General features: G+C 57.4%; 3 protein-coding genes across 3 annotated transcripts in view; 2 read left to right on the top strand and 1 right to left on the bottom strand.

The window, feature by feature from the left end:
• Positions 1-3,638, top strand: part of LOC129716156 (IQ motif and ankyrin repeat domain-containing protein 1-like) — an 86,507-nt gene extending 82,869 nt beyond the window's left edge. Inside the window, 2 exon segments of the mRNA XM_055666038.1 lie at positions 1,213-1,341; positions 3,237-3,638. Coding sequence (XP_055522013.1) covers positions 1,213-1,341; positions 3,237-3,399 — 292 coding nt within the window. The 3' untranslated portion in view covers positions 3,400-3,638.
• A 2,589-nt stretch (positions 3,639-6,227) lies between these two features.
• LOC129706157 (pentraxin fusion protein-like) lies at positions 6,228-10,284 on the top strand. Its single transcript, XM_055650188.1, has 3 exons — positions 6,228-6,294; positions 8,812-9,079; positions 10,119-10,284. The coding sequence occupies exons 1-3, from the start codon at positions 6,228-6,230 to the stop codon at positions 10,282-10,284; spliced, it is 501 nt and encodes a 166-aa protein (XP_055506163.1).
• A 5,001-nt stretch (positions 10,285-15,285) lies between these two features.
• The window catches only part of LOC129716132 (fucolectin-like), a 10,767-nt gene continuing 3,552 nt past the window's right edge, over positions 15,286-22,500 (bottom strand). Inside the window, exons 4-5 of the mRNA XM_055666015.1 lie at positions 18,168-18,340; positions 15,286-15,426 (exon numbers count right to left, since the gene is read on the bottom strand). Coding sequence (XP_055521990.1) covers positions 18,181-18,340 — 160 coding nt within the window. The 3' untranslated portion in view covers positions 15,286-15,426; positions 18,168-18,180. The remainder of the gene's footprint in view (positions 15,427-18,167; positions 18,341-22,500) is intronic.

Raw genomic sequence — 22,500 nt, 5'->3', positions numbered from 1 at the left:
AACAATGTCTCAGCCAGTGTCGAAAGCCAATGAATAAAAGTGAGTTTTTAGGGAGGATTTAAAGATGGACAGTGAGGGGGCCTGTCTGATCTGCAGCAGCAAGGTGTTCCAGAGTGCCGGGGCAGCAACAGAAAAGGCTCTATCCCCTCTGAGCTTCCGCTTAGACATTGGTACCTCAAGGAGCAGCTGATCCGCTGACCTGAGGCACCGGGTAGGAGCATATAGGTGGAGCAGCTCAGAGAGGTAAGGCGGGGCGAGGCCATTCAATGATTTAAAAACAAATAAAAGAATTTTAAAATGAACTCGAAAGTGCACTGGGAGCCAGTGAAGGGAGGCCAAAATTGGCGTAATGTGCTCCCTCTTTCGAGTTCTGGTTAAAAGGCGAGCGGCAGCATTTTGGACCAACTGGAGACGAGCCAACGAAGCTCGTGAGACTCCAGTGTAGAGCGCATTACAGTAATCCAACCGAGATGGAATAAAGGCGTGAATTACTGTTTCAAAATGCAGCCGCTCGAGAATGGGCTTCACCTTTGCCAGCTTCCTTAGGTGAAAGAAGCTGGACTTAACCACTGCGCCTATTTGTTTATCTAATTTAAAATCACCGTCCATCATAAAACCCAGGTTTAAAACTGTTGGCTTTACGAACACTGCAAGTGGACCCAAGTCAACAGAGGGAGGTTCACGGCAGCCATTAGGGCCGAACAAAATCACTTCTGTCTTTATCTTGTCGATGGCAGAACTGTCTTTGGAAAGCAGCATCTGCTGTTCCTTGTTTCCCAGTGATAGGTGGACAGAGGTAAAGGGGAAGGAGGGGATTTGATTGTCCGATGGCAATACCATGAAAAGGTGTAAGACCAGGATAGACGTGGAAAGTGAGGTCAGGAGAAGAATATGGAGCGTTTTAGTTTAGAGATACAGCACGGAAACAGGCCTTTGATCCACCGAGTCTGCACCGACTAGCGATTCCCGCACACAAACACTACCCTACAAACACAAGGCACAATGTACATTTATACTAAAGCATTAACCTACAAACCTGTACGTCTTTGGTGGGCGGGAGGAAGCCAGTACTCCGTCCCCTCCCCCGTCTCATGTCCCATCCCGCATTCTATGACACCGCCCCCCCCTGTCCCATCCCCTCCCCTGTCCAAACCCCTCCCCCATCCCTGCCCCACGGCCAGCACTAACCTGCTGTACGTTGCGAAACTCCAGGTACGGGAAGATGCTGGTGATCGACATGATGGAGGTGAACATGTTCCCCGTGGTGACCAATGTATTTGAGCAGATCCAGGCCGGGCTCATGGACAAATTAATGAGCAAGGAGTTACTGCAGAATGACGGGTGAGTGGGGGAATGGCCCAGAGAGGGGGGAGTGAGGGAATGTTCCGGAGAGGGGGGGGGGTAGTGATCAGACTTTACTGGCTTTATCTTGTACTAAACGCTAGTCATAGTCATAGCTGACCAATTTACCTCCGGGCATGAATAACATTTTATCATATCGCATCATATAGAGTGATGCAGTGTGGAAACAGGCCCTTCAGCCCAACGCTCACACCGGCCAACGTGCCCCAGTTACTATAAACCCACCTGCCTGCGTTTGGTCCATATCCCTCTAAACCCGTCCTATTCATGCACCTGTCTTACTGTTTCTTAAAAGTTGGGATAGTCCTAACCTCCTCTGACAGCTGGGCCTCTGCCACCACTGAGCCTCTGCCACCACTGGGCCTCTGCCACCACTGAGCCTGTGCCACCACTGGGCCTGTGCCACCACTGGGCCTGTGCCACTGGGCCTGTGCCACTGGGCCTGTGCCACCACTGAGCCTGTGCCACTGGGCCTGTGCCACCACTGGGCCTGTGCCACTGGGCCTGTGCCACCACTGAGCCTGTGCCACCACTGGGCCTGTGCCACTGGGCCTGTGCCACCCTGAGCTGGGCCTGTGCCACTGGGCCTGTGCCACCACTGGGCCTGTGCCACTGTGCCTGTGCCACCACTGGGCCTGTGTCACTGGGCCTGTGTCACTGGGCCTGTGCCACTGGGCCTGTGCCACCACTGGGCCTGTGCCACTGGGCCTGTGCTACCACTGGGCCTATGCCACTAGGCCTGTGCCACCACTGGGCCTGTGCCACCACTGAGCCTGTGCCACTGGGCATGTGCCACTGGGCCGGTGCCACTGGGCCGGTGCCACTGGGCCTGTGCCACCACTGAGCCTGTGCCACCACTGGGCCTGTGATTCTGGGCCTGTGCCACCACTTGGCCTGTGCCACTGGGCCTGTGCCACTGGGCCTGTGCCACCACTGGGCCTATGCCACTGAGCCTGTGCCACCACTGCGCCTGTGCCACCACTGGGCCTGTGCCACTGGGCCTGTGCCACTGGGCTGTGCCACCGGGCCTGTGCCACTGTGCCTGTGTCACTGAGCCCTGAGCTGGGCCTGTGTCACTGGGCCTGTGCCACTGGGCCTGTGCCACTGGGCCTGTGCCACCACTGGGCCTGTGCCACCACTGGGCCTGTGCCACTGGGCCTGTGCCACTGTGCCTGTGTCACCACTGGGCCTGTGCCACTGTGCCTGTGTCACTGAGCCCTGAGCTGGGCCTGTGTCACTGGTCCTATGCCACTGAGCCTGTGCCACCACTGGTCCTGTACTACCACTGGGCCTGTGCCACCACTGGGCCTGTGCCACCACTGGGCCTGTGCCACCACTGGGCCTGTGCCACTGGGCCTGTGCCACTGGGCCTGTACCACCACTGGGCCTGTGCCACCACTGGGCCTGTGCCACTGGGCCTGTGCCACTGGGCCTGTGCCACTGTGCCTGTGTCACTGAGCCCTGAGCCGGGCCTGTGCCACCACTGGGCCTGTGCCACTGGGCCTGTGCCACTGGGCCTGTACCACCACTGGGCCTGTGCCACCACTGGGCCTGTGCCACTGGGCCTGTGCCACTGGGCCTGTGCCACTGTGCCTGTGTCACTGAGCCCTGAGCCGGGCCTGTGCCACCACTGGGCCTGTGCCACTGTGCCTGTGCCACTGTGCCTGTGCCACTGGGCCTGTGCCACTGTGCCTGTGCCACTGGGCCTGTGTCACTGAGCCCTGAGCCGGGCCTGTGCCACCACTGGGCCTGTGCCACTGGGCCTGTGCCACTGGGCCTGTGCCACTGTGCCACTGGGCCTGTGTCACTGAGCCCTGAGCCGGGCCTGTGTGACCAACAGCCCATGTTAACGCAGCCTCCTGTTGTCCCAGCAGGTTCCTGTCCTTGCTGCAGCCGAGCGACGGGCCGGAGTACTCGCGCAATGAATTCTCTCCGAGCCGTGTGGCGAAGTTTCGGTTGGTGTTGATCAGCAAGTTGCGGAGCCTGCCCAGAGACCTGCTTGCGGCCTTCTACCCCATCCACATCCTCGTCAAGTAGCAGACGCCAGGCAGGCACAGTACTCACCCCCACGTTACAGCCACCTTGCTCAGCGGGACGGTATGATGACCACAACACCACACCGGCAACGCATCCGGCAGTCGGCAGCTTCCAATGGGCCTCACCACCTCCGGCAGTCGCTGCAGTGTTGGTCTCAGCTGTAACCAGGAGACAAATAAAACCCTACAGCTTTGGGGACATCCCATGCATGGTACTGGATACCAGCGCTCTGTACAATCTATTCCCATCCACTTACAACACCAGCATTCACTGGCACCATCCAGACCAGCCCTGAGCACAGAAACACCCTTACTACTGCCCCAGTCCTCAAGGGGTCTGAACACCACCCCCCCCCCCCATCCCCTTGATAACCCCTTGCACCCACAACCCCCCCCCCCCCCTTTGCCCATTTGCCCATCCTCACAGCTCATATCGCCACCCAGTCTGGTGTGGAGTGGCTACGTTTGACCAGATGGTTCTATCCAAGTGCATGCCGTTTGCACACACACTCCATGCTGTCTTGTCTTGGCCTTGTATCACCTCAGTCTCCATCCCACAGCCCTCCAATACCTGTGTTGTAAAAATAGAGGGGAATAGATCGTGTCAACACACTTTTACCCAGAAGAGGGAAAGCAAGAACCAGAGGTCACAGGTTTAAAGTGAGGAGGGATAGATTCAATAAGAACTTGTGGGGCAACGTTTTTACACAGAGGGTTGTGGGTGCCAGAGGAGGTATTTGAGGCAGGTACTATAACAAGAGTTAAAATTATTTGGACAGATGCATGGATGGGAAAGGTTTAGAAGGATATGGGTCAATTATGTGCAGGTGGGACTAGTGTGGATGGTTAGCATGGGCCGAAGGGCCTGTATGACTCCATGACTTACATGCCCAAGGCTGCCTTTGCTTCTGAACTTCCCAAAATACCAAATTCCCTGTCTAAGAAGGAACAGCAGATGCTGGAAAATCGAAGGTAGACAAAAATGCTGGAGAAACATAGCGGGTGAGGCAGCATCTATGGAGCGAAGGAAATAAGCGACGCTTCGGGTCGAGACCCTTCTTCAGACTCTGTTGATGTGGAGTCCATTTAGCCTGACAGGATCCCATGAGCACCTTATCCCATGCACATAGACACTCCAGCACAGGAAGAGGCTCTTCGGCCCACAGTGACTGTGCTAAAAATGATGCCATGTTACATTCCTGTTACGACCATGATCCATATCCCTCCTTTCTTTGCCGAGCCATGTGCCCGTCTACAAGCCTCTTAAACATCACTATCTACACAGGGAGGCTTTAGAGGCACATGGACCAAATACGGCAAATAGGACCAGCTTAGATGGGGCTTCTTGGTCGGCATGAATAAGTTAGTGTTCTCAGTCCCACCCTGATTCCCCATCCTCACCGTGACCCCTCACCCCCACCCGGACCCCTCATCCTCACCGTGACCCCTCACCCCCACCCGGACCCCTCATCATCACCCTGACCCCTCAACCCCATCCTAACCCCTCATCCTCACCCTGACCCCTCATCATCATCCTGACCCCTCACCCCCACCCGGACCCCTCATCATCACCCTGACCCCTCAACCCCATCCTAACCCCTCATCCTCACCATGACCCCTCAACCCCATCCTAAACCCTCATCATCACCATGACCCCTCAACCCATCTAAGCCCTCATCCTCACCATGACCCCTCACCCCCACCCGGACCCCTCATCATCACCATGACCCCTCAACCCCATCCTAACCCCATCATCATCACCATGACCCCTCAACCCCATCCTAAACCCTCATCATCACCATGACCCCTCAACCCCATCCTAAACCCCTCACCTCACCATGACCCCACCCTGACCCCCCCCCCATCTCCATCCTGACCCCTCATAACCACCTTGACCCCACCCTGGCCCCTCAATCCCACCTGAACCTTCTCTGACCCTTCAACACCATCCCAATCCCTTATTCCTGCCTCGACCCCCAACCCCCATCGACCCCTCACCCCACCCTGACCCCCACACTGTGCCGCCGGCAACGCCATCTCTGTGCCTCTGCACATCGCTCACCCTCGGAGGGAGGAACGGGGGCATACAGAGGGGGGAGGGTGGGCAGAGGGAGGGCGGAAGTGTGAGGGGGGGAGGGGGGCAGAGGAAGGAGATGAGGAGAGGGCGGGGGTGGAGGGAAGGAGGGAAGAGGGGGCGGAGAAGGGAACGCAGGAGGAAGTAGGTGGAGAGGAAGGAGCGGGGAGGGAGGAGGGCAGAGGGAGCGGGGAGGGAGGGGGGTAGGAGGGGGAAGGGGAGGGAGTGAGAAGGGGGCCAAAGGAGGAGGGAGACGGAGGGGGGGCATAGGGAGGGAGGAGGAGTGGGGTGGAGGTGCTGATGATACAAAAGTTAGTGATGTTTGCAGGTAGTGAATGAAGATGGTTGTGAAAGATTGCAGCAGGATCTGGATCGATTGGCCAGGTGGGCTGAGGAATGGTTGATGCAGAGAAGTGTGAGGTGTTGCATTTTGAGACGTCGAACAAGGCCAGGGTATACACAGTAAATGGCGGGCCTGTGGGGAGTGTTGTAGAGCAGAGGGATCTATGAGTACAGGTGCATGGTTCCTTGAAGGTCGAGTCGCAGGTAGATAAAGTGGTCACAAAGGCTTTTGGCACTTTGGCCTTCATCAGTTAGAGTATTGAGTATAGAAGTTGGGAGATCATGTTGCGGCGGCACCAGCGGCTCCTCTGTTTACAGAGGTGTTGGGTTCGGGCGCGGCTCGTGTTATTCACCACCGCCCGGAAGAGACTGTGCCGGGCTCTCATCCACTCTCCCTCACCGGCTCCGGCGGGATGAAGCTCCCGCTGCTCTGTGTCCTCGCTTGTCTCTGCACGCATGGCTTGGCCGCGCCCGACAACGGTAAGCGGGCAGTTTGTAGTCATTGCAACAAGGTGACCGCGGCGGACGAGGAGAGGAGGGAGGGAGCGGGGGGGAGGTTGCAAATGCAGCAAGGACAGGTGTACAGGTAAAGTGGGAGGATAACCAACTATCAACTTGGCATCGGTTTGTTACTGTCATCCAGGTACAGTGAAAAACTGCCTGCTGTCCGGTGAAGTCATGGCTATACATGAGTATAGTCAGGTCCAACACGGCGCTGAGAGAAATATACCAGAGTGTAGAATGTAGTGTTACAGTTGCAGAGAATGGCCAATATCTGCTGTGTGGTGGAGGAAGATGAGGTCAACACTACAGTCTATGGCGGGATCTCATTGTATCACTCAGTGACTCTAGAGTAGCCTGGTAACAGCAGGGAAGAAGCTGTTCCTGAATCTGGTGGTACTTGCTTTCACGTTTCCTGTATCGTCTGCCCGACGCGAGAGTGAAGAAGAGGGAATGGCCAGGGTGTGGGTGGTTCTTGATTATGTTGGCTGCTTTCCCGAGGCAGTGTGAAGTGTGGGTTGTGCGGTGTTGCAGATCATCTCGGCTCGGTACATTATAATGTGAAACTGGAATCGCTAAATATGGAGCAGCTCTGGGTATTGGTGGGCGAGTGTGTGGGGGTGGTGAGTGTATGAGGTGGTGAGTGAGTGAGTGTGAGTGTGATGTGGGGTGGTGAGTGTGTGTAAGTGAGAGGTGGTGAGTGTATGGGTGTGAGTGTTTGTGTGGGTGTGTGTGGGGGTGGTGTGTGTTTGGGGGGTTGTGTGAGTGTGTGGGGGAGCTGAGCGTGAGTGTGGGATGGAGTGTGGGCGGTGAGTGAGTGTGAGTGGGGAGGTGTGTGTGTGGGGGGGTGAGTGTATGTGGGTGTGAGCGTGTGAATATGTGTGTGGGAGGGTGAGCGAGGGCTGGTGAGTGCGTGTGGGTGTGTGTGGGGGGCGTGGGAGGGTGGTGTGTGAGTGTGTCGGGAGGGTGAGTGGGGCGGTGTGTGTGAGTGTGAGTGTGTGAGGTGGTGAGTGTGTGTGAGGTGGTGAGTGGTGGGTGTGGGGGGAGTGAGTGTGGGTGAGTGTGTGGGATGGTGAGTGTGTGTGGGGCGGGAGTGTGTGTGTGGGATGGTGTGTGACTGTGTGTGTGTGGTGGGGGTGGTGAGTGAGTGGGGGTGGGGTGTTATTGAGTGTGAGTGTGGAGTGGTGAATATGAGCGTGTATGGGGTGGTGCGTGATTGTAAGTATGTGTGGGATGCTGTGTGTGTGTGTGGCAGTGAGTGTGTGTGTGGGAGTGGAAGGTATGTGAGTGTGAGTGGGGTGGTGAGTGTGTGGGGTTTGTGGGGAGTGGGTGTGTGTGGGGTGGTGTGGTGGGGCGGGTGTGTGTGTGAGTGTGTGGGGAGGTGAGTGTGTGTGTGTGGGGCGGTGAGTGTGTGGGGGTGTGTGTGAGGGTGTGGGTGTGTGTGGGCGAGTGTGGGTGGGTGACGGTGCGTGTGTGGGTGTGTGTGTGGGTGTGGGTGTGTGTGTGGGTGTGTGTGTGTGTGTGTGTGTGTGTGTGTGTGTGTGTGTGTGTGTGTGTGTGTGTGGGTGTGTGTGTGGGGGTGTGTGTGTGTGTGGGGTGGGTGTGAATGAGTGAGTGTGTGTGTGGTACGAGTGTGAGTGTGTGTGAGTAAATGTGTGGGGGTGTGTGTGAGTGAGTGGGTGTGTGAGTGAGTGGGTGTGTGTGTGTGAGTGCGAGTGAGTGTGTGTGAGTGATTTAGTGTGAGTGTGCGGGTGTGAGTGAGCATGAGTGTATGTGTGTGGGTGTGAGTGTGTGTGGGGGGGGGTGTGTGTGTGGGTGTGTGTGTGTGTGAGTGTGTGTGTGTGTGGGTGTGTGTGTGTGTGTGTGTGGGGTGTGTGAGTGTGTGTGTGTGTGTGTGTGTGTGTGTGTGTGTGTGTGGTGTGTGTGTGTGTGTGGGTGTGAGTGAGTGTGTGTGTGTGTGTGTGTGTGTGTGTGAGTGTGTGTGTGTGAGTGTGTGTGTGTGTGTGTGTGTGTGTGTGTGTGTGTGAGTGTGTGGGTGTGTGTGTGTGTGTGTGGGTGTGAGTGTGTGTGTGTGGTGTGGTGTGAGTGTGTGTGTGGTGGGGGTGTGAGTGTGTGGTGTGGTGTGAGTGTGTGGGGGGGGGTGTGAGTGTGGTGTGGTGTGTGTGTGTGTGGGGGGGGGTGGGTGGTGGTGGGGGTGTGTGTGTGTGTGTGTGGGGGGGGTGTGTGTGTGGTGGTGGGTGGGGGTGTGGTTGTGTGTGGGGTGGGTGTGGGTGGTGTGTATGGGGTGTGAGTGTGTGTGTGGGTGGTGTGTGTGTGTGTGTGTGTGTGTGTGGGTGTGTGTGTGTGTGTGTGTGTGTGTGTGTGTGTGTGTGTGGTGTGTGTGTGTGTGTGTGAGTGTGTGGGGGTGTGAGTGTGTGTGTGTGTGGGGGCTGTCGGTCGGCCGGTGAGAACGCGTTAGTCGGTCGCCCCCTCTGTTAACGGCGCCGTGGTTTGCAGAGACTAACGTGGCTCCGGGCGGCAGGGCGACGCAGTCCAGCAACGAGCGTTCGGCCGGTCGGGCCGTGGATGGGAAGACCGGGGACAAGGACTCGTGCGCGGTCACCGACTCTGACACCGACCCCTGGTGGAGACTGGATCTGCTGGAGAAACATCAGGTCTGGTCGGTCAGAATCACCAACACGGACGGAGATCCCCGCGCGGACATCGATGGCGCAGATATCCGCATCGGGGATTCCTTCCACAACCACGGCAACGACAACCCCAGGTGAGCTCCGCCAGTAACAGGCCCGGTGCTTTCCGTGTGACGCCGGTTTACAGGCTCTCTCCCGGCGGCCGCCACCTGCTGCTTCCCCCGGCCCCTTGTGCACCTCCTGTGCAGGAAGGAACTGCAGAACTGGCTTGCATTGAAGATGCTGGAGTAACTTAGTGGGGCAGGCAGCATCTCTGGAGAGAAGTGATGTCTCGAGTCGAGCCTTCGTCAGACCGAGAATCAGGGGCGAGGGAGACACAGAGATAAGAACGGGTAAGGTGTGAAAACGAGACAACACAAGAGATCATGTTCAGGGGAAATGTAAAATAATTGGTTGCCAGCAAGGAGAAGGTGACAACGAAGTGTACGGAGATAAAACTTAATCAGGGGGGGCAGTCAGACTGGTCGAAAAACTGGGAAGGGGAAGGGATGGAGAGAGAGGGGGAAAGCAAGGGTTACTTGACGTTAGAGAAGTCAATGTACATACCGCTGGGGTGTAAGCTGCCCAAGCAAAATATGAGGAGTTGTTCCTCCACTTTGTGCTGCGCCTCACTCTGACAATGGGACAGAAAGGTCAGTGTGGGAATGGGTGGGAGAGTTAAAGTGTAGCAACCGGATGATCAGGTAGGTTCATGTGGATTGAGCGGAGGTGTTTCAGCGAAACGATCGCCGAGCCTCTCTGACTGTCCCCGGTTACTTTTTATCCCTGTTTGCTTCGTTGTCACCTTCTCCCAGCTAACAATTTGTTCTACATTTTCCTTCAGCTGGATCTCTTTTGATGTCTCATTTTCACACCTTAACCATCCTTATCTCTGTGTCTCCCTCTCCCCTGACAGTCTGAAGAAGGGTGTCGACCCGAAACGTCACCCATTCTTTCCCTCCAGAGATGCTGCCTGTCCCGCTGAGTTACTCCAGCATGTTGTGCCTATCATCAGTGTGAACCAGCATCTGCAGTTCCTTCCGACACATTTCTCCTGCTCTTCCCCCCTTCGGGTCTGTCCCAGCTGTGCGTTCTCAACCTCCCTTCCTCCCTCCCTCCCCACCCCTCCTGCAGGTGCGCCGCCATCAGCTCCATCGGCCTGAACGCGGTGGAGAGCTTCGACTGCGGCGGCATGCAAGGCCGCTTCGTCAACGTGGTGCGGCGAGGGAAGAGGGAACGCCTCACTCTGTGCGAGGTGGAGGTGTTCGCTCAGCCGCTGTTCCTGATTCGAGCTTGCTGAGTCCCTTACTCCAGTTCCCCCCCACCCACCCCCGCCCTCCCCCAGGCAGCCCCTTTCTGCGGCACCTACCGCCCCCCCCCCCCCCATGCAGCCCCCCCGACCCCCCCCCCCCCCCCTTCCCCTTCCCCCCCCCCCCCCCCCCCCCCCCCCCCCCCCACCCCCCCCCCCCCCCCCCCCCCCCCCCCCCCCCCCCACCCACCCGGTACCTCTCCAATTCGGCATCACACCCGGCCCGGCAGCCCCCCCCCCCCCCCCCCCCATGCAGCCCCCTCTCCCCATGCGGCCCCCTCCCCCCCCGGCACCCCCCACCCATCCCGGATCCCCCTCCCCCCGGTACCTCCCCAATGCGGCATCACACCCGTCCCGGCAGCACCTCCCCCCTACAGCCCTCTCCCGCTCGCCAGTCCCCCTCTCCCCGACACCGCCGCCTGGGTGCCCCGTGCTCTCCTTCACACGCCTCTGGAACATAAATCACTCTCCCGTCTGCCCGTTCCCGCCTCTTATCACGGCGTTGACTTTTTTCGATTGCAATAAACCTCTGAATCGCCAGCATTTTGTTCTTCGATCATAGATTCCAGCATCTCGCCAATCGCTGGTGTGAAGCCAACACCTGTAGTGGCCCGCTGGCTCCGTCCACCCGGGGGAGGGTCGCTCAGGTGGGGAGGGTAGCGCCTAGGTGGTCGCTCCCGGGGGGGGGTCGCTCCACGGGTGTGGGGGTCGCTCCGGGGGAGGGTTGCTCAGGTGGGGAGGGTAGCGCCTAGGGGGTCGCTCCCGGGGGGGGGGGGGGGGGGCTCCCGGGGGGGGGGGGGGGGGGGGGTCGCTCCGGGGGGTCGAGAATATAGCAGGCACGGTGTTTGTAGATGACATTAGAATAAGTGTTACAGTGGACAGTAACAAAGTTATCAAGAATCACAGCATCATCTTGATTAGCCGAGTTTGAGGGTTGGGTGATGGAGTTCATGTCAGATACTTTCGTGTATACAATCATGAGAGGAATACATAGATCGGGTAGATGCACAGATTCTCTTGCCCAGAGTTCGTGAATCGAGAAACATCGAAGACAGGTTTCAGGTGAGGGGTAACTTTTCCACACGCACAGTGCTGGGTACATGGAACGAGCTGCCGGAGGAGGTAGTTGGGACCGAGACTAACGCAATGTTTAAGAAACAATTACATGGATCAAACAGGTTTGGAAGGATATGGGTCAAACGCAGCCAGACAGCATGATGGTGGATGTGGGCATGTTGGGCCGAAGCTGTTTCATGCTGTGACACTCAATGACTATGACTGTAATTGTGACGTGTTGCAAGTGGAGAAATCAAGCTGGGATAGGTAGGACTTTTGCAATAATGGTAAGATCCTGGCACTGGAAAGATTCCCCAAAAGTGGCAAGTGGAAGTGGCCACCCTCGCCTTCATCAGTCAGGGCATTGGGTGTAGATAGTTTGTTGTCACATGGAGGCTGCACCTGCAGTATTGTGTTCACTTACAGCTGCCTCGCCAACAGTCTGTCTGTCTGCCTGTCTGCCCATTCTTCTCTGTGGTTTGTACGTATGTGTTAAATGTGTGTTTTTAGTGTTCATTAGCTGCTTTTCTGTGTGTGTGTGTGTGGGGGCGGGGGGGGGGGGGCAGGAACTGGGGAAAACCTTTTCTAATCTCTTACCTCGACGGAGATGCGATTTTTTCCGTGTCGTATCTCCGTCCACACTGCGGCGTAACATCGAGGAGTTGGCGGCCTCCAGCAGAGTCCCGACTTCGAGAGCTCCAACCGCGGGAACCTGCGGGTCTATAACATCGCAGAGACCACAGTCTCTGATTAGAGACCGAATTTGGGAACTCCAAGACGCGGGAGCTTCGATCGCCCCGACGGATAGTTCGACCTCCCCGAATAAAAGAGGAAGAAGATTGGTCTTTATTGCCTTCCATCACAGTGAGGAATGAGGGGAATCCGCTGTGGTGGATGTTTATGTTAACTTTTATGTAGTTGCGTGTCCTGTTACTTTTGTTTTTAGTCTGCTGTATGCTAATTCGAATTTAACTGTACCTTAATTGACAATAAACTGCCAATAAGCTGTCCTTGAAACCTTGAAACATTTGTTCACCCTGCTATAGGAAACGTGCTATTAAGCTGGAAAAGGTGCAGAAAAGATTTGCGGATGTTGCCAGGACGTGATTTCTTGAGCTATAGCGAGAGGTTGTAATGAAGGCAATGTTATTGTGGTTTTGGGGGATTACAATATGCAGGTAGACTGGGGAAATCAGGTTGGTACTGGATCCCAAGAGAAGACATGTGTAGATTGCCAACAATATGGCTTCTTAGAGCAGCTCGTAGAGGAGCCTTCTGGAGAAAAGGCAATTCAGGATTTGGTATTGAGTAATGAACCAGTTGATCGGGTAGTTTAATATAAAGGATCAACAAGGAGCTAGTGATCATATAATATGATGAAATGAAACCTGCAGTTTGAGAGGGACATGATGGAATCAGATGTATTACAGTATAAAGGTAATTACAGGCATGAGGGGAGAGCTGGATGAAATTGATTGGAAGGGGACTGTAGCATAAATGATGGTGGAGCTGCAATGGCAGGAGTTTCTGGGCCATTCTGAAGATGCAGGATCATTTCATCCCAAAGAGGGAGAAATATTCAAAGGGCAGAATGAGGTGACCGTGGTTGACAAAGGAAGTGTTTAGAGATACAGCGCGGAAATAGACCCTACTGCCCACCGAGTCCGCATCGACTAGCAATCACCCCGTACACTAGCACCATCCTACACATTGGGGACAATTTACACTTCTATCAAAGCCAGTTGACCTGCAGACCTGTACCTCTTTGGGGTGTGGAAGGAAACTGCAGCACCCGGAGAAAACCCACAGGGAGAACATACAACCTCCGTACAGACAGCACCCGTAGTGAGGATAGAACCCGGGCCTCTAACGATTCCGGCAGCAACTCTACCGCTGCGCTAATGTGCCATCCCTAAATCACAGACAACGGCGCCCCCACTTCCATGTGTCTGTCATCATCTGTCTGTTGGCGCCATCATCGACCGCCGCACCGCCCTCTCCACTACCGCTGCCGGGTCCTCTCCGGACACCTCCGTGGCGCCGACCCAGGCCCCAATCGCGGGCTCCACAGACCGCACAGACCCAGGCCCCAGCCGCGGGCTCCACAGACCCAGGCCCCAGCCGCGGGCTCCACTGACCCAGGCCCCAGCCGCGGGCTCCAGAGACCCCACTGACCCAGGCCCCAGCCGACCCCACTGACCCAGGCCCCAGCCGCGGGCTCCACAGACCCCACAGACCCAGGCCCCAGCCGCGGGCCCCACAGACCCCACAGATCCAGGCCCCAGCCGCGGGCCCCACAGACCCAGGCCCCAGCCGCGGGCTCCGATCCGCAAGGCTCCGGCCTCGGCCACTCCGCTGCCCGCCAGGATGTGTCTGGTTTGATATTACAATCCATTATTAAGGACGAGATTTCCAAGAACTTAGAAACGCAAGATAAAATAGGCTGAAGCCAGCATAGTTTTGTGAAGGGGGAACTTGCCTGGCTAATATATTGGAAGTAAACAGCAGGACGGACAAAGGATAGTCAGTAGATGTTGATGACTTAGATTTTCAGAAAGCCTTTGATAAGCTGCCACACGTGAGGATGATGAGAGCCCACGGCATCAAAGGGCAGATACAAGCATGGATATCCGGTTGGCTGGATGGCAGAAGACAAAGAGTGGCAATAAAGGAGGCTTTTTCCGGTTGGTTGCCAGTGACTGGTGGAGTTCCGCATGGGTCAATGCTGGGGCCGCTACTCTTCACGTTGTGTGTTAATGATTTGGACGGGGTGGTTGAAGGCTTTGTGGCCAAGTTTGCGGATGATATGAAAATAGGTGGAGGAGCAGGTAGTGTAGAGAAAGCAGGAACTGTACAGAAGGACTTCGACAAGGTTGGGAGAGTGGGCAGAGAAGTGGCAGATGGAAGATAGTGTAGCAAGGTGTGGAGTCATGCATTTTTGGAATAAAGAGGGGATTACAGTCTACATGGCCAAGTTTGCGGGCGAAGCCTAAAGTTACGGTGGGAGGGCGGGAGAATCAAGTTGACGATCGAATGCGGAACAGACTCGATGGACGGAATGGCCTCATTATGCTCCTATGTCTTATGAAGACGTTGAGACCGCATTTAGATTATTGTGTTCAGTTCTGGGCGCCATGTTATAGGAAAGATATTGTCAAGCTTGAAAGGGTTCAGAAACGATTTACGAGGATGTTGCCAGGACTAGAGGGTGTGAGCTATAGGGAGAGGTTGAGTAGGCTGGGTCTCTATTCCATGGAGCGCAGGAGGATGAGGGGTGATCTTATAGAGGTGTACAAAATCATGAGAGGAATAGATCGGGTAGATGCACAGAGTCTCTTGTCCAGAGTAGGGGAATCGAGGGCCAGAGGACATAGGTTCAAGGTGAATGGGAAAAGATTTAAAAGGAATCCGAGGGGTAACAAGCTGCCAGAGGAGGTAGTTGAGGCTGGGACTATCCCAACGTTTAAGAAACAGTTACATGGATAGGGCAGGTTTGGAGGGATATGGACCAAGCGCAGGTAAGTGTGACGTGTGGCTGAGACATTGTTGGCTGGCGTGGGCGAGTTGGGCACAAGGGCCTGTTTCCACACTGTATCACTCTATGACTATAACTTATGCCAGGTTGTCCTACATAAAAGGAGCCCTACCATGTAGACACAACTCCAGGTGTGGCCTCACCAACATCTGTAACCTTACCTCCCTGGCGCTAAACCGCAGCCTCCTGCACTAAACCCGCCAGCTTGTGTGAATGGTGGTGAGAAACAGATTGAGTCGCGACAAGGAGTGTTTGCAAACAGCAATAGCGCTAATTTATTCAGACAGAAGATGCACAGGTTGCGGGTCGCATACAGCTGAGAGAGGGGCGGCCCAGTGCCGGCAGTGGGTGGCGACCAACACCGGCCGCTCACCCACCCACCACCCTGCTGCCGTTCGCTCCATACCGGCTGCAGCATCACTGTTGGCTCGCTATGTTGTGGTGCTGGAAGCGATGTTGGGCTTAGCTGACCCGGGATAAGCCTGGACCTAGACCAGTTCTCGATCTGAGCCCGTTGCACAAGCTGGAGGCACTGGAAGGTTCTAGAAGGAAAAACAGACGGCACACCGTCAGTTAATGGCTGGTTTCCTCCAGAAACAGCGGATGCGACTGACTGAGTGGTGGGGAGGGGGTGGGGGGAGGGGGGGGGGGGGGGGGGGGGGGTGGGAGATGTGTCTATCCTTTGACGATAAAACTCCGAGTGCTTGCGGTAGTGCAGCTGTACTGGTCCACACGGTGTTGACAAGGGTGGGCTGCTCCAAAGATTTACAACACATGGGATCCGCGACCATTGTGACAAATCGCATCTGAATTAATGTACAGAGTAGCACAAGTAGATAGAGTGGTAGAGAAAGCATATCATTTAGTTTAGAGATACTGTGCGGAAACAGGCCCTTCGGCCCACTGAGTCCACGCCGACCAATGATCCCCGCACACGAACACTATCCCACACACGGGCGGGGGACAATTTTACATTTATACCAAGCCAATTAAACCTACAACCCTGTACGTCTTTGGAGGAAACCGAAGCACCCGGAGAAAACCCACAAAGGTCACGGGGAGAACGTACAAACTCCGTACAGACAGCACCCGTTGTCAGGATCGAACCCGCGTCCCTGGCGATGTCAGGCAGCAACTCTACCGCTGCGCCACGCTGACCTTAATTGGTCGGGGCATTGGGGTAAGAGTCAGGAAGTGATGATGCAGTTTTACAAGACTTTGCTGAGACCGCATTTGTGTGCAGTTCTAGGTTGTCCTCATTACTGGGCGGTGGAGGCTTTGGAGAAGGTGCAGATGAGGTTTACCAGAATGTTGGACCGAGGGGGCTGTTCGTGTGCTGTATTCTATGTTCCACGTTCAGTTACTACCGTCTGACTGAGACCCCCCACAGGAAAGTCAGGTATACAACACGAAACAGGCCCTTCAGCCTGTTGCAAACATGCAATTATATCTGCCTCAAACTTCCCTAAGCAGCTCGTTCAATATATCCACCATCCTCTGTTTGAAAACGTTGCCCCTCAGGTTCCTATTAAATCTGTTCCCTCCCACCTTATATCCATGCTTTAGACTCACGTAACCTGGAAAAAAACATGAAGCTCTTCGTACATTTATCGATTTGATCGTTTACTCCACAATTCCCATGGCCTGGCTTTTGCACCCTTCGACCCAACTTGTCCACCAACATGTCCCATCTACACTAGTCCTACCTGCCCCATATTCCTCTAAACCTGTCCTATCCATATCCCTGTCCAAATGTTTATTAGAGGTCGTGATAGTCCCTGCCTTATACGTCGTGATAGTGCCTGCAGTACTAATGGGTTTAGTGGGTTAGTGAAACTGCACAGTGTTACTCCGTGTGGCCTCACCATTGAGTTGTGCAACTGTAACTTGACCTTCATTCACCTGCACTGAAAGCCCTGTGTAATGGAAGTCAGGCCGCCAAGCTCCTGCTTCACCGCCCCGTCTACCCGCCACTCCACTCTCAGCGGTATCTGCGAAACGGAAACTTGGGAAAGCGAGGGAAGAGAAGGGAGTGGTGTCACTATTGTGGGACGTGATCAGCCTGGACAATGCGAAGGAAGCGGGTAGTGCTGCTGCCTCACAGCGCCAGATTGGTCCCGGTGTGTGTGTGTGTGTGTGTGTGTGTGTGTGTGTGTGTGTGTGTGTGTGTGTGTGCGTGTGCGTGTGCGTGTGCGTGTGTGCGTGTGCGTGTGTGTGGGGTGTGGGTGGGTGGGTGTGGGTGTGTGGTGTGTGGTGTGTGGTGTATGTGGGGGAGTGGGTGTGTGTGTGTGTGTGGGAGGGAGTGTGTGTGTGTGTGAGAGAGAGGGGGTGTGTGTGTGTGTGTGTGAGAGGGTGTGTGTGTGTGTGTGTGTGAGAGAGGGGGGAGGGGGCGAGGGTGGAGGGTGGAGGGGGGAGGGGGAGGGGGGAGGGGGGGGGGAGGGTGGAGGGTGGAGGGGGGAGGGGGGGGGGAGGGGTGGAGGGTGGAGGGGGGGCGGGGGAGGGGGGGAGGGGGAGGGGTGGAGGGTGGAGGGGGGGGGGGGGGGGGGTGGGGAGGGTGGAGGGGGAGGGGGGGGTTGGAGGGGGAGGGGGGGAGGGGGAGGGTGGAGGGGGAGGGGGGAGGGGGGAGGGTGGAGGGTGGAGGGGGGGGGGGGGGGGGGGGGAGGGGGAGGGTGGAGGGTGGAGGGGGGAGGGGGGAGGGTGGAGGGGGGAGGGGGAGGGGGGAGGGGGGAGGGAGGGGGGTGCGGTGGGGGTGGGAGTGCGGAGGAGGGGGGGGGGAGGGGGGGGGGGGAGGGAGTATTTCACAGCATCTCCCTGATCCGCATGTTCATGGGTATTGCTGGGATATGAAGCAGGAGAGGGGTGTCAGGGTGAACAGGACGGGCCGATCCACGGGGTGTGTTGGGAGGGGAACAAATGTGGAGGAAGGGAGCAAAGCACAAGCGGCCATTGGATGATCAGGTTTTCCCCCTGGTCTAGGGGCCTTCTTCTTCAGAGGGGGGGGGGGGGGGACAAGCCGGAGGTAGGTGGGGTCATACCAGGGGATGCGGTGGGCGGTAGTGGACGACCAGCCGGGGAGGGGGGGGACAAGTAGGGGAGGGGGGAGGAACAAGCTGGGGGCCAACGATGACAAGCCGGGAAGGGGGGGGGGCGAGCCGGGGGGAGGGGAGGGACAAGCGGGGGGGAGACAAGTCGGAGCGATGACAAGCCGGGGGCGGGCGGGGTGGGGGGGCAAGCCGGGGGGGGGGGGTGAGACTGGCCAGGGGTGGGGGAAGTGGAAACTCACGCCAGGCATGGGCTCAGTGCGGTTCATGCGCTCCGAACGCCTTCACCTCGCACAGAGTGAGGGACGCCCGGCACCTCGGCAACACGATGTTGAGAAAGCGACCGTGGACACCAGCTGGCTCGCAGTAGAAGTTGGCCGTCTCACCCGAGCCGATGGAGGAGATTCTTGCACAGCTGGGGGGAGGGTGGGAGGAGAGGAGAGAGGGAGGGGAAGGAGGGGGGGGGGGGGGGGAAGAATGTGGGAGACATGGGGGGGGGGGGGGGGGGGGGGTAAAGGCCGAGGCCACGTTACGTGAAATCACGCAGGCTCCAAATCCACCAAAACGCCCTTAACTCCGTCACCCCCCCTCCCCTTTCATCACCTCTTCCCCCTCCACTCTCTCCCCCCTCCCCGACCCTCAACCCCCTCCCTCCAACCCTTCCCTCTCTTATCACCAACCCCCTGCTCTCAAACCCCCTCCTCCCCCTCCTCCCTCTCCCGTCCCCAACCCCTCCTCTCAACGCCCCCTCCCCCCCTCCCTCTCCCATCCCCAACCCCCCTCCTCTCAAACCCCCCCCTCCCTCTCCCGTCCGCAACCCCCCCTCCTCTCAACCCCCCCCCCTCCCCCCCCTCCTCCCGTCCGCTACCCCCTCCTCTCAACCCCCCCCCCTCCCTCCCTCTCCAACCCCCTCCTCTCAAACCCCCATCCGTCTCACTTCCCCAGCCTCTCCCTCTCATGAAATAAAGTTTGCGGGGAATATAAAAACTGATACAAAAAGCTTATTCAGATATGTAAAAAGGTACATTAGTGAAAACAAATGTAGGTCCCTTACAATTTATATTGGGAAACAAGGAAATGGCAGAACAGTTAAACGAGTACTTTGGTTCTGTCTTCACTAAGGATGGCACAAACAACATCCCATAAATACTAGGGGGCCGAGGATCTAGTGGGAGGGAGGAACTGAAGGAATGCACATTATTCAGGAAATGGTGTTAGGTAAACTGTTGGACTGAAGGCAGCTAAATCCCCGGGGCCTGATGGTCTACATCCCAGAGTACTCAAGGAGGTGGATGCATTGATGATTATGGATCAGTTCCTGTGGACTGGAAGGCAGCCAATGCAACCTCACTTTTTAAGAAAGGGGTGAGAGAGAAAACAGGGAATTATTGACCAGTTTTCCTTTCATCGGTAGTGGGGAAGATGCTGGAGTTGATTATTAAAGATGTAATAGCAGCACATTTGGAAGGCAGTGACAGGATCAGTCAGTCAGCATGGATTTGTGAAGGGGAAATCAACCTAGACAAACCCTCTAGAATTATTTGAGGATGTAACAAGTAGAATGGATAAGGGAGAGACAGTGGATGTGGTGTATCTGAACTTTCAAAAACCCTTTGTCAAGGATAAAAAGGATGGCAGTGTGAGCTGAGATGAGGATGCTATGAGGCTACAGGGGGACTTGGATAAGTTGGGTGAGTGGGCAGATGCATGGCAGGTGCAATATAATGTGGATAAATGCGAGGTTATCCACTTTGGTGGCAAGAACAAGGCGGCAGATTATGAAGAAAGAACCAGGGGTCACAGTTTAAGAATAAGGGGTAGGCCATTTAGGACTGAGATGAGGAAAAACGTTTTCACCCAGTGAGTTGTGAATCTGTGGAATTCTCTGCCACATAAGGCAGTGGAGGCCAATTCACTGGATGTTTTCAAGAGGGAATTCGATTTAGCTCTTGGGGCTAAAGGAATCAAGGGATATGGGGGTGGGGGGGGTGGGGAAGCAGGAACGGGGGGGGTACTGATTTTGATGGTCAGTTATGATCATAATGAATGGTGGTGCTGTCTCGAATGGCCTAATGATCTACTCTTGCACCTATTTTTCTGTGTTTCTAAATACGAATGTAAGCTAGCCACAGATATAAAAGAGGGTAGCAAGTGTTTAGGGATATAAAAAGAGTATTGATGAGGCAAGACTGGACGTTGGGCCGCTGGAAAATGATGCACGAGAAGTGATAAACGGGAAATCAAGAAATGGCAACAGAGTTGAATACCATTTTTGCACCAGTCTTCACAGTGGCAGACACCAGTAGTGTCCCTGCAATCATAGACAGTCAGGGGGTGGACGTTAGTGGAGTGGCCATTGCTAAAGAGAAGATGCCTGGAAAACGGAAAGCCTGGATGATGGGCTGAACCCAGGGTTCTGAAGGAGGTGGCCCCAGAGGTTGTGCGAGTGTATGTGGGTGGGGGAGTATCTGTGGGTGGGGGAGTATCTGTGGGTGGGGGGGGCGTGTGTGGGGGAGTATATGTGGCCGTGGTGTGTGTGGGTGGGGGGGAGTGTGTGTGGGTGGGTGTGCGGGTGTGGGTGGGTGGTGTGTGGGGGTGTGTGTGTGTGCGTGTGTGTGTGAGAGAGGGGGGGTTGTATGTGGGGGGACAGTGTATGTGGGGGGGGGGAGTGTATGTGAGGGGGGCAGTGTGTGTGAGGGGGGGGCAGTGTGTGTGTGAGAGGGGGGGCAGTGTGTGTGTGTGAGGGGGGGGGCCGCAGTGTGTGAGGGGGCAGTGTGTGTGAGGGGGGCAGTGTGAGGGGGGGGGGTGTGTGTGAGGGGGGGGGGTGTGTGTGAGGGGGGTGTGTGTGAGAGGGTGGAGGGGTGTGTGTGTGTGAGGGGGGGGGGGCAGTGTGTGTGAGAGGGGGGGCAGTGTGTGTGAGAGGGGGGGGTGTGTGTGGTGTGGAGGGGGGGGCAGTGTGGGGGTGTGAGGGGGGGGGGGCAGTGTGTGTGGGGGGGGGGGGTGAGTGTGTGGGGGTGGTGTGGGGGGGGGATGTGTGTGTGAGGGGGGGGGTGTGTGTGAGTGTGGGGGGGGGAGTGTGTGTGTGAGGGGGGGGGGAGAGTGTGGGGGGGGGAGTGTGAGAGGGGGGGTGTGAGGGGGGGGTGTGTGGGAGGGGGGGAGTGTGTGAGTGGGGGGGGAGTGTGTGGGGGGGGGTGTGTGTGTGAGGGGGGGAGTGTGTGAGGGGAGGGGGTGTGTGTGTGGGGGGGGGAGTGTGTGGGGCGGTGTGTGTGGGAGTGTTGGGGGGGGAGGGGGTGGAGTGTGTGTGAGGGGGGGAGGTGTGTGTGGGGGGGGAGTGTTGTGTGAGGGGGGGGGAGTGTGTGTGAGGGGGGGGGGAGGAGTGTGTGTGTGTGGTGGGGGGGGAGTGTGTGTGTGGGGGGGGGGGAGTGTGGGGGGGGGGGGGGGGAGTGTGTGTGTGAGGGGGGGGTGTGTGTGGGTGGGGGGGAGTGTGTGTGTGAGGGGGGGGGGTGTGTGTGTGTGAGGGGGGGGGAGTGTGTGTGGGGGGGGGGGGGAGTGTGTGTGAGGGGGGGAGTGGTGTGAGGGGGGGACAGTGTGTGTGGGGGGGGGGGGAGTGGGGGGGTGTGTGTGTGAGGGGGGGGGTGTGTGTGTGGGTGGGAGTGTGAGTGGGGGTGAGTGTGGGTGGGCGGGTGTGGGTGGGTGTGGGTGGGGGGGGGGTGGGTGTGTGGGGGGGAGTGTGTGTGGGGGGGGGGTGTGTGTGTGAGAGAGGGAGGGGGTGTGTGTGTGTGAGAGAGGGGGGGGGTGTGTGTGAGAAAGGGGGAGTGTGTGTGTGTGGGGGAGTGGGTGTGTGTGGGGGGGGAGTGTGTGTGAGAGTGTGGGAGGGGGGGGTGTGTGTGTGTGAGAGGGGGGGGAGTGTGTGTGAGGGAGGGGGGGAGTGTGTGTGTGAGGGGGGGGTGTGTGAGAGGGGGGGGAGTGTGTGTGAGGGGGGGGAGGGTGTGTGGGGGGGGGAGTGTGTGTGTGTGTGGGGGTGAGAGTGCGTGTGTGTGTGGGGGGGAGGGGGTGTGTGTGGGGGGGGGTGAGTGTGGGTGGGGGGGGGGGGGGGGGGGGGGGTGTGTGTGGGGGGGGGAGCTGTGTGTGGGGGGGGGAGTGGGTGTGGGGGGGTGTGTGTGTGGGGGGGGGGTGTGTGTGTGAGAGGGTGTGTGTGTGGGTGGGTGGGGGGGTGTGTGTGTGTGGGGGTGGGTGGGTGTGGGGAGTGTGTGTGGGGGGGGGGGGAGTGTGTGGGGGGGGGGGAGTGTGTGTGTGGGGGAGTGTGTGTGTGGGGGGGGGGGTGTGTGTGTGGGGGGGGGAGGGTGTGTGTGTGTGGGTGGGTGGGGGTGGGGGGGGGGGGGGGTGGGGGGGGGGGGGGGGGGGGGGGGGGGAGTGGGGGAGGTGATGGGGAGAGGGGGTGTGTGGTGGGGGGGGGGTGTGTGTGTGAGGGGGGGGTGGTGTGGGGGGTGTGGATGGGGGGGGTGTGAGGGGGTGTGTGGTGGGGGAGTGGGTGTGTGTGGGTGGGGGGTGTGTGTGGGTATGTGTGGGTGGGGG

Source organism: Leucoraja erinacea, chromosome 2 (assembly GCF_028641065.1).
Source record: "Leucoraja erinacea ecotype New England chromosome 2, Leri_hhj_1, whole genome shotgun sequence".
Classification (NCBI taxonomy): Eukaryota; Metazoa; Chordata; class Chondrichthyes; order Rajiformes; family Rajidae; genus Leucoraja; species Leucoraja erinaceus.
The sequence above is the reverse complement of the archived record's forward strand: the minus strand, read 5'-3'. Positions and strand labels throughout refer to the sequence as shown.